The sequence below is a fragment of the Hippoglossus hippoglossus genome, chromosome 16 (genome assembly GCF_009819705.1).
Source record: "Hippoglossus hippoglossus isolate fHipHip1 chromosome 16, fHipHip1.pri, whole genome shotgun sequence".
Lineage (NCBI taxonomy): Eukaryota > Metazoa > Chordata > Actinopteri > Pleuronectiformes > Pleuronectidae > Hippoglossus > Hippoglossus hippoglossus.
The window spans coordinates 9,077,035-9,088,508 of NC_047166.1; the positions used below are offsets into that span (position 1 = coordinate 9,077,035).

Consider the following 11,474-nt stretch of genomic DNA (forward strand, 5'->3'; position numbering starts at 1 on the left):
AAAAGTCGAACGTTATATTGGAACAGGCGTCTCCCAGAGACACGTGATGCTGCAACACAGAACTCAGGGGAAACAAGGCTCAAGAACTAATCATAGATTTCTGCTTTAAATACTGTGGAACACGAAAGATGCAGTTTGTCCATTTAAATCAATCCATTTAAAACAATGCAATTTGTCATATTAACAGATATTTACATGAAAGCAGTTATTTACTTCTATGTAAAGTGCCTTCAGATAATGTTTTAAATGATTTGGAGCTATACAAATAAATTTGAATTGAAATTGAATTGAATTGCCGTCGGAACAATGCTATTTAGAGTTAACATCAGAAATTAGATACATTTCCAAAAATATTTTAAGTTGAATACAAATAATACATTGAAGTAAAAAAAGTACCAACAATTGTCAAAAGATTATTCAGATTTTCAATCAATTATTTTCCTTTGCAGGATGAATGAACAAGTTACATTTAAAATGGATATAAAATATTCTTTAAATTGTAAATTGTTATTTTATTCAATTTATTTCATTTCAATCTCAGTTTCATCTTCACAATTTACTCTGATCCATTCGTGATTACTTCAGTTTAAAAAGTGTTCTCTGGAGCTTCTATAATGGGAAATTTAAAACCTAAAGTCTAAATTTGTTTATTCAAATTGAACCGGGCTTGGAACTTCAGGCTCCATGTTTAATATGACACACTACCTGAAAAGATTAGCTTCTTTCGATTTATTGTCCAGGTTAAAACTCCACTATTCAAATCTGTAAACACTTTTTCTTCTCTTATATAATATTCACTCTTACACTGTACATTTTCCATTCAAAGTGAAAGCAGTCCTAACTTTGAAACCCTTCTGTTATCTACTGCTTGAATCGGACATTTATTAAACAGTTCTCTTTTTCTGCTTGCCACACCTTCCTGTGACACCCAGACAGTTTGTCCAATACCGATTACTGCAGAAACAACTTGTTTGGAATCAAAGCTTTATTGCTGAATATTATATTAAACATTGCAGTCAGGATAGAAGTAGCCTGAAAACAATTATAGTGCAACAATTATTTTACAATACACAATATGGCATATAGCATTATCTTACAATGAAGCAAATTGTTTTACAAGAGCGATATGAAAAAGAGCAAGAAATCATCCTCAACGATATTACAATTATATGTTCTTATCATCCAATGCAGGATTAATATCACCCACCCAAGCCCGAAACACACAAACATACTGTACACACACATACACACACCGTTATCATTACAGTAACAGTCCTGCTGGTTGTCAGTTCATTGTCCTGGCTGATAAATGATTACTAAAAAATTAAATAAGATAGAGGTAAATAAAGAAACAAGCCATTATAGCACTTCTGACTACTGTTTGTTATCGGCATCGTTCTCTTGAGAGCACTTTTGATAAAAGCAGTGCTCTTTTCAATGTCACTGAAATACTGTACCTTTAATTTACATAACCGTAGAGACTAACGGTTCAATCTACAATCTGCTGTTAAAGAATATGAGAGGTCATGAAAAACATAACTAACTGTCCATACAGCTGGTTACTGAGTACAGAGGGAAGTCACTCATTCTTCTTCATTTACTTTCTTCACTAAGAACAAATGTCAGATCAAACCCAGTTCTCCAGATCAAGGCAATGAAGAAAATCCCGAACATTTAAAAATACAGTGACACGTCTGTAGTAATGCTGACTGGTTCTCTGTTCAGGTTCAGACTGCAATGTTTGATACAAGTCACTTAAACATACACAAGCACAAGATGATGTCTCTGGGATGGTGGATAATTCACAGTGTCTCCATTTCCCTCGAACTGTTACCACTCGGATTCCTCTCTGCTTCATTCAGTCACCCAAACATTTCCCTCCCAGCAAAACACATTCACACTCAATAAGCGCTCCCCCAGCTGGTTTTCATTCAGTCCCACCCTCCACCTCTCTCTGGCAGAAGTGAGCCAACAATGTGTCCAAGTCCCGGCGATCGGCGGCGGTGTACAGAGAGCTCTCGCCCATCATGCTGAGAGCCATGCGCAAGGTCGACCAGATGTTGTCAGACATCATGGTGGCTGCTGCAACTCCTCCAGGGCCCCGGGCAGCTCTCGCCCCATCGCTAGCCGCCTGGCGCTGTAGAGACAGAGCTTCGAGGAAGTGCTCCACTGCCTCTCTGAGGATAGAAAAGAAAAGAAGCAGGGCAGAGTGACGAGAAGATTTCAAATAGATTATCGTTTTCATTAGCTTCACTATTCTGTTATAAATCAAGTTAAGACCACCTTGGTCATAGGCAGGCTGGGAACAGACTGAACACAAGGAGGAGTCAACACCACACACAGATTTAAGCTTTGTTTTTATGGTCTTTTGAACAATGTGATAAGAAACATCTGTGTAACCAGCCTGATTGAATTTAGTCCTATTATAGCAAAAACTCTTCAAAGCTAAACCCGGACAAATTAGCTTTCTATGGCTCTGTTCATACTTGGTATTAACATCGTCCATGTTTGCATGTCAAACCCCACCTGGCATAAAAATATATCTCTGCATGTGTCCCAAGAGGCCACTTGTGATTAGATCTCACTTCTCCACTCAATATATATGACATTTCTGTTTGCAAAAAAACAATTATGTTGCTTGTTCCCAGATGGGTCCGTTGTTTTCAGTGTGTGTGAGAGAGCTGGGCACAGAGGGGCTGAGTGAATCACAGCTCTACAATAAATAAGATTTTACTTATTTGAAATGGTAAAAGAAAAAAATCAATATGCGGCCACGAGTCCCAGTCCAGCTCTGAATGTGGTCTGAGTCATGTCTGATCATCTGTGATGGATGTAAACCCCAGGTATGGGGTTTCTTTTTTAGTATTTAAAAATTGCCTCTTCACCTGTGTACTCCTAAATTGACACAACTAATCCCCAAGTTGTAGCGACTACGGATGAAGCCTGGCTGCAGCTCCAGAGCTCTCCTGTAGGCGGCCACTGCCTCCTCTGAGCGGCTTCCATTAGCCAGTGTGGCACCCAACTTGTTCCACAGCAGATAGTCCTGATGGAGACCGAGGAGAAGAAGGAGAGGTCATATAAAAAAAAAACAGGGTGAAGACAGACGTTAAGACCTCGACAGTGGCTTCTACCCTAACCTGTGGTGTGACACACAGAGCGGCGCTGAAACAGTCCACCGCCTTGTCATACTCTCCGCTGAGGTTGAAGAGAACTCCGAGACCACACTGCAGCTGGGGGTCCACCTGGGCCGGGTCAGAGTTGGCTGCAAGCAGGAAAAGGGACTGGACGTCTGAAAACAAAGATCTGTGCAAAAGCATGAAAAAAAAGAGTTAGAAAGATCAGGTTAGTAAACATTACTACAAATATATGGGAATCATCTCTATCTTGTGTGTTAAAGCTGAAATCAAACTCACTCTGGCAGCAGTGACCCGAACCTCTCCCTCTCCTTCTCCCTATCTCTGGCACCTTCCTTTTGGCGTTCAAGCTCGTTCTGGTCCCAGACAGAGCGGTAGTTTGGATTGTGCTTAAGCCAATCCCGAAGAGTCTCACAGGCCTGCCTGTGCAGCGACTCGTTCGTGAAACTGACAGCCAACGCCATTAGAGCAATCAGGTTGTCGTTCTTCAGCTCTATACATCTAATGGAGGAAACGTGATTATGGAAAAACAATAACGAATAGAATAATTAATAAATAAATTCAGGATAAAAATAATATGACTTTAAGTTAATCATAGGACTAGATCCAGTCTATAAAATAACCTTGATCATCGCTCACTGCATGTCTTACTGCATATCAGTCATCATTTTCAAAAAATGTCCAAACAGGAAAACAGTTGTCACTATATAATTATTTATAATACACATAATGCCTTTCCAATTGCTACTGAAGCCAGTGAATGAACTTGCACCACTACACTCATTTTGCAATTCTGATTTCTGACCTGCGGAGTGCGCTGATTGCAGCAAATTCCTGCTCGTTCTCAGCCTGACAGGTTCCCAGATATTGCCAAGCCTGCAATTAAGAGAAAACAGATGCAGCCACAACAGAGCATCATTACAATTGCTTTCAGTCAGTGGCAAAAATCCAAGTAACTTACAAGCAAAGAGATTTATTGGGCTGTTTTCGTGAGTGATTAAAGAATTAAAAACACTGGAAAATGCAAATGGGTTTTTAAGAGTCTCACCAGCTGGTTGCCAGGTTCTGACTGTACGGCACTTTCAAAGAAGCGTACGGCACCAGGGATGTCGCCCGCCTCCATCCTCGTCACTCCCTCTGACAAAGGGTCCGGGTGAGATAAGTAGGGGTTGTCCTCTTCAAACTGATAACCCTGCGATAAACACAAGAATAACACAGAGTCTATTTCTGTGTGTAGTGTTGAAGCAGCCTGCAGAGTCACGTACGTAAACAGCAGTAATGTATTATACACAGACATCAAGGAGAGATGTACGAGCAAAACCGCTGTAATCCTCAAACACAATAACTCTCTAAACAGATGGCTACCTTGTCATAAGAAGTGCTGAGTAGCTGATCGAAGTCAGACAGCCAGGGATGGCTCTCTGCGTCCCTCTTCGCCATCTCCTCCCACTCCTGCTGCAGCTTCTCCCAGAAATCCACATCACTCTGACAAAATGACAGAGATACACATCATTACTTCACTCCTCGTATCACACTCCATCCTGTATGATAGACCCGTTTGACCTCTACTTCTCCAAGTGAGAAATGACTGTGCACTGATGCTGTTTCAGAACTAAGTCCAAAGAGAGAGACGGTGGTTTGTTTGTTTTTCTCTAATGGGATTAAGTGACTTTATCAAAGGCACCTTGATCCTGATAGTTTCCATTTCAAACCCCAACCTCCCAGGACACATCGAGCTGTAACCTCTCCCTTCTCACTGCTCCCAATTAACACACAGCAGCTTAAGCTTTGGTTTCAGGGTGTGTGTTTTCAGTAATTCTCGTCTCACCTCCACTGCAGCTTTGGCCTGTTGGAAATCTGGTCCTGCCGTGGCGAACTCATCAACCCAGGCTTCGGCCGACTCCTCTGACACCTGAATAGCAATGAGGAGCATCGACAGGGGTTGACTGAAGTCTGCATGCACTGGCTACGCAAACTGTTATTTGAAATGAGGATGGTTACAGCAAAACAGGAAAAATATAGAGGGAAGTGAATGGAGAAGAGGAAAAGAGCAAACGAAGAAACAGCACAGCACAGAAGAAGCTAGTTTTCTCCTACTCCTTCCTTGGATTTCGTCCAAATTAAATGTTTTTAAATCAGATAGAAAATGCACTCGACAGCAAAAGGAATTTAATGCTGAGTGTATCCTTTTTCTGCTATGTAGAAAACAACTGGCATATAGCATTTCATATAACTGCAGCTAAAAATCTTAACACCTATCACTGCTGAGACCACAGAGGTCCTACCTGCCTGACGACCTCGGCCCACTGCTCTGCCTGTTTAGCTTTAGAAATCTTCTCATTCCACGCTGGGGTTTCCAGGGGAAGACTCCCTCCCCCTGTCTTCGTCAGGAACTATGGCGGAAGGCGAGGAGGCGGGGTGGGCGGCAGGGAATGGGGCGATGTTTTGAGGAGGAGGGAGCAGTTGGTGAGGAGGAGTTTTTTGGAAGGGGGTCGGGCGGAGTAGAAGTTATTTTAAGTAGTAGGAGGAGTAAATGAATGGCGGTTGTTAATTGAGGGAATGGTAAGCCAAGAGTTCGAAGGCAGGTAAAAAAAATGGGAAAAGTATATGTCAAAGTTAGAGGGCAACGGAGTACAATGGAGCCATGTTGCAGCACATGCACAGTAAAATATGGAAGCCATTTTCTGCCAGCAGAAAAAAACAAACACTAGATGAAAGTTAGGCAAGATGAAAATAAAATTAGTGCAAAAAATTTGACATATTGAGTAAATTGTCAAAAGATTTAAAAGTATGATATTAAAAATGATTACACTGATAAAAATGTTGAATTAATTATTGGACACTAAGTCACAATTAAATAGAGAGTCTGATTTTTGGACTTAATAATTTAGACTTTTATTTCTTACAGAGTATTTGCATTTGATCATATCTAACTTTTGATCTATTGTTTTCTTTTCTTGGTGGAAAGGGGCCTCCACAGAATTGTGTCTTTTGGATAAATGTAGTTGTTGTAATTACTGATTGTAATGGCAAAGTCATAGAAAACAAGATGTAAATCACTTAATTTGGAGTTTGACTGCATGCGTTAAAAACGTAATGCATAAGAAGAGAGGCAGACAGTCATAGGAGTCCTCTCGTTGCCAAACAGATTCCATCTGCACTGCTGCTCAGCCCTGAGCTTCATATTACAGGCTGTGTAGTGGCTGTTTTTGGTTACATTTCTGGAAAATGTTACTCTGCATCAGATACTGGGCTGATGAGTCACGAGTCAGAGCCTATACTGTGTAAAAGTGAGCTGAAGTGCTTCCCCCGGTGTATTCCCTGTTGCAACCATCCCCTCTCCTCAGAGGGCAGAGACTCATACCTGGTTGAGGTTGGAGGCCCAGTTCTGAGCCTCCTGGGCCTGAGCTTTATCTGTGAGCTGTCTGTCTGTTTTGTTCTCCACTGTGACACTGCCCTCGCCAATCTGCCTAACGAATCGCAGGAACTACACAACATCGGAAAAAAAGGAAAAAAAAGGCATTTACTATTACCATTGCTAAATGGTCAGATTTATAATAATATACTGCGAGTTTCTTTCCAAGACAACAAGTTTCTTTCCACACAAAGACAATAACCTGGAAAAACCTTAAAGGGATAAACATTAGCAATGTACTGTGCTCCCAAGAAACTATACACTAAGAAGGTGTTGAAGAAAAAGAGAGAGGATATGGTGATAGATACAAAACAACAAATGACACATGGTATTAACAGGATCCAATGACAATGTCAGACGGAAGCAAACACACTGCTCACCTCTGTGTTTTGTAACTTAGGGTCATCGACCTTTGAGACAAGTTCATTGGCCGTCTCCCTCAGCTCCTCCCCTGGTTCATACTCTTTTGTCCTGTAAAGTTAAAAACACACCGTTATGAAATGATGAGAAGAAACGGCACATTGGTTTATTCTATGTATATATATATATATATATATATATATATATATATAGTGTGGAACAAGTCAATTCAAGCTGAAGAATGTGCTTTGCATTGTTGGAAAAGTCAGTTCTTGAGGTCAGTGCATGTTGATGATTAGACATCTTGGCAGTATAATCTACACCAGCTCTCACGGTCTGCTTCATTGCCTTTTGACACCACTCACAGTTGGATAAGTTCCACATCATCAGACAAGGTTAAAAGTATAAAAGATTCAAATTCTTGAGCCGTACAGACAAGAACATTATCAAGGTGTAGACATGTTTTCAAATCTACCATCTTTTTTCTACCAATGCTCTTGTTCTCTTTTACGCAGATGTCTTGCCTATGCTCCACATTTATTGCAGTGTCCCTGAAGTCGCCATTTTTCTTCTGCATACTTTCAACACTCTCAATCCATTTCCCCAGCCGCTTTTCTAACCATTCGTTTTCCTTGTCTCCAAGGTCTCCGAGCCACAACTTCTCCTCTGACTGCTCCAGATACTCCTCCGCCCAGCGTCCAGGATCTGGATTTAAAGAAAATACAAAGAAAGAAAAAAACGCAGACAGCAGGAGACACGTTGTGAAAAGGACAAACTCTGCAAAAATAACAAGCAGTTTTGCTTTGATGTCAGCTAAAGTTCATGATAAATGACAGACTGATGACGACTCCAGAAACTTGAAGAACACAGCGCGTTTCCAGAGTGAAAGAAAGAGCAGGTCTACCTGCAGCCTCAGCGATAAACTCCCTCGTCCAATCAGCATCTGCTGCATCGCCGAGAGCGATGAGTCCCGGTGTGGCGGCGGGGTCAGAACTCGAGACGAACTCGGACGCCCAGTCACCGGAGAGGGCCAACGCTGCCACATCTGGAGCTGTGACATCAATGATACAGTGTATTAAACACTAAAAACTGAAATACCTGAAACTGGTATACAAAATGACAATTATAATAATATTAATAATATTAATAAGGTGGTATACCTCTCTGTGGTGCTTGTCTGTAGCTCTGCTGGTCAATCTGCTGCATTTCCTCAAGCAGTTGACCCATGTCAAATGTGTGTGGCGCCCGTGGGGGGGCCTGAAGGAACTCATTCACCAGCTGCGACAAAAATAAAAATGATAAAAATTACTACAGCTAATAAAAAAAGATTATAGTTTTTGGAGATCAACCAGTATCCTGCATACAGAGAGGAACATGAGCACTAACCTCTTCTTCAGTGGAAATTTCAATAGGAGTGGGGGGAATCTGAGAAAACAATAAAATATCAGTATCAAGCGTCATGACTTGGCTGAATTATTCATGTTTTGTATGAACTTATTTTTTACGCAAACTAATCTACCAACTTGTATCTACAAATCACTCACTGTAGGTGTTGAGCGGTGCCGCCATGCCCCCCCTTCCTTGGTCATGTGACTGGTCAGCTTCATGAGGGGATTGGCTCCCCCACATTCTGCCTCCACCAGCTCCCGCATCGCCATGGCAACACAAGGATGAGGCAAACCCAATCAGACCACCTGAGAACTGAAAAGAGGTTGAATCGATGCATTACTCGTTTTTTGGGGGGGTTTGTTTTGGACAATTGCACATGGTTCAATCTGAACTCGTGAAAGTTAATGGAATCGTATTTTTAGACACTTCCCAGTCGCACTGAAGCACAGCACATGCATCCCTTAGTTTTGTCTGATCCCTGTAGGGACTGACAGGTCAGGGAAGTTGAAACCTCAAGGGGCGTCCGTAGACACGCACAGCACAGTGAAAAAATTCAAGCTCCATGCCTCCATCTGCTGTTTTCCATGTCATTTCCTGGCTTAGGATGAACCATAAATAATGTGGATATGACGGTTCGGCAGGCACAGACATTCACTGCATATTTCCCCCGGCTAGTGCAGCGAGTTTAGCAGATTTTACCTCTTGATTTTACAGTTTATACAGTTAGAAAAAGACAAGATTTGAAGCTAGATTATGATATTGTTATAACCAAAATAACAGACTATAATTAGTGCCACATAGGTCAGAGTGCTGAAACTAAATACTTCTTTGGGACTGAATGAAATATGTACTTATGACTGAAGATCAGAAACTCTAGTGATATTAAAAGAAATTGTTTACTTTTACTTTGATCAAATATTTTTCAAATTTTTGTAAAGTTCTTCTCCACTTTTACTTTGTTAAATTAAATCAAGGCTTATACATCCAGATAAGGTACTAAACAAGTAACCAGACATTCTGGCGTCATATCAGGGCTAAAATTAAAGATAATAACATAATAATACAAAGCCTTCGTATCACAGCCTCAACTTTGACATTAGGTCCCATTTGTTCCCTCTTTATCTGATGATCACTCACTCACCTAATCCTCAGACAGCAAAGCAGTAAAAACAGGAAAACGTCCTTCAGACAAAGATTTAGTGCCTAAATTCAAACCCCGGGAAATATTTTGTCCATGAGAAAACCATCCTGCTCGACGCACTGGCCCATATCCAGTCCCAGAGATGAACAGATGACAAATCTGTTATATGTGCTGGCCTACTCAACTTCTCTAACACCCCCGGAGGGATCCACAATGGGTACACTTTTCATAACGAGCTGTCAGGAATAGACATTTAACTCCCTGTCTACTCTACATAGCAGGGTTTAGCTGAACATGAGAAAAGGACACTCTAGTCTACAGGTGGACTCTAATAGATTTAAATATGTTTTATTCCCAAACAGCTGCTGGGTGATGATTAGGGTCAAATCAAAAGAGGATTAAACAAAGTTATTAATACAGACAGTGTCACAGACTTCTTACATGACTCAGACATCAGTGCAGGAAGGTTGTGTTTGTGTCCTGCACACTCACACACATTGTATTTTGAAACACGGTTCCTGTAGACTTGCATGCAAAGACTCGTCGTCATCCTCCTGGTGCGGACAGACTGGTTTGAAGTCAAACAGTGTGGGACCAGTTCACTGTTGAACTGCCAGTGGACACCACAGCTCTGTTTGCCTGATGCTAACTGTAGCTCCACTCATAAACTGCAACATTAGCTTAGTCAACGTTATTTCTCTCTACCCGCCGACATGTTGCTGATTAAAAAGCCAGTTAAAAACAGAGATGTGCTAATTATCAACGAGCAGTTTGTCTTGTATCTGCAGCTACAGTAGCTAGCAGTGGCTAACGGTGGCTAGCTCCAGCAGGGCCAGTGCAGTGTGCGGCCACAGAGGCATGAACAGACGGGTAGCACGGTGCTCACCTCACCGCCGACAGCTGCTGCTGCTGGAGCCGATGGACCGTCCCTCCTCTCCGGCTGAGTTCAACGACCGTGTCGGGCCAGAAGCTGCCGCAGCCAGCGTGTCGAAGCTCCCGGGAAAACGTGCGAGTGCAGCCGCCGTGTGTTACCAGCGCGTCTCCTTTATTTACCTTCCTCCTCCATGACCCACAAAACCCTCCACCACCACCGATCCTCCGAGCGTAAGGCTGCGGAGGTTTTCAGGATTCTCCAACGGGGTTTACGTAAGAGCACGTCAGCTCGGGGGGGGGACGGTGACCGACCTCACAGGCTTTACGTAAAAAAAGCTTTTGTTTAATGTACTGTCTATGATTTGTTATAGATTTGTATGAACAGAGTCACCAAATCATATCAAATACTTTCACTTAAAATACAATAAAATTAATTAATTAATAAAATTATATAAAATAAAATAAATAAAATAAATAAAATAAATAAAATAAATAAAATAAAATAAAATTGCACTTAGACCAAAATGAATTCATAGGTTAGTTTTTCATCTTCTTTTCTAATTCATTAATATTAATAATATTGATATATAATAGTTTAATTATATGCACATTTTGTTTCAATCTGGCTCACCGCTTCATCTTTATCAGTGGCATTATTACAACGACACTTCAAGTTGTATCATGTTTGTCATTTGCTACTATATTACCGCTAAAATGTTTTACTTTAGCTTGTAATGGAGTATTTTTGATTATACAGGGGCTAGATTCTACTTAATAAACTATACTTTCACTACTGACTGTGTACTGTAATACTGGATTATTTTAAAGATGCACTAATAAGCAGTATTTTACATTTGACGCTGTTGGAGTTTGTCTTAACAACATTTTTAGTGTTGTTTTGTTAAATCTAATCTGCTTCATGTAGTATGGTATGCCTTGTATCTAACAACTGGAAAGTAACTAGTAAATACTTTTGATAAAAAGTATCAAAGTATCAAAATGAAATATTCTTAAAATGATCCAGTAAAATTTCAAGTAAAGTACATGTATCTTAGATTTATAGTTGAGTTATGATAGTTTGTTACCCCAACTATTGGAGTCACATAAACAGTAGTAATATTATATGACTTCACTCAGTGTGAACTCTATTCTTCCAAGAAAT

The 11,474-nt window shown here is 40.9% G+C and overlaps 1 protein-coding gene across 5 annotated transcripts; it reads right to left on the bottom strand.

The window, feature by feature from the left end:
• Positions 1 to 970: 970 nt before the first annotated feature.
• Positions 971 to 10,608, bottom strand: pex5 (peroxisomal biogenesis factor 5). 5 transcript variants are annotated; one of them, XM_034611061.1, is made up of 17 exons: positions 10,331 to 10,560; positions 8,454 to 8,610; positions 8,296 to 8,334; positions 8,070 to 8,187; positions 7,814 to 7,960; positions 7,530 to 7,614; positions 6,930 to 7,020; positions 6,499 to 6,621; positions 5,420 to 5,527; positions 4,963 to 5,046; positions 4,500 to 4,619; positions 4,183 to 4,326; positions 3,940 to 4,010; positions 3,414 to 3,635; positions 3,138 to 3,303; positions 2,886 to 3,043; positions 971 to 2,177 (listed from the first exon to the last, which is right to left on the bottom strand). In XM_034611061.1, the coding sequence occupies exons 2-17, from the start codon at positions 8,565 to 8,567 to the stop codon at positions 1,928 to 1,930; spliced, it is 2,040 nt and encodes a 679-aa protein (XP_034466952.1). In that variant the 5' UTR covers positions 8,568 to 8,610; positions 10,331 to 10,560; the 3' UTR covers positions 971 to 1,927. The 5 variants fall into 5 exon arrangements, with proteins under 5 accessions (XP_034466952.1, XP_034466951.1, XP_034466953.1 ...); XM_034611060.1 differs by having other exon boundaries at positions 10,326 to 10,560; XM_034611062.1 differs by lacking the exon at positions 10,331 to 10,560 and adding an exon at positions 9,881 to 9,925.
• Positions 10,609 to 11,474: the final 866 nt, after the last annotated feature.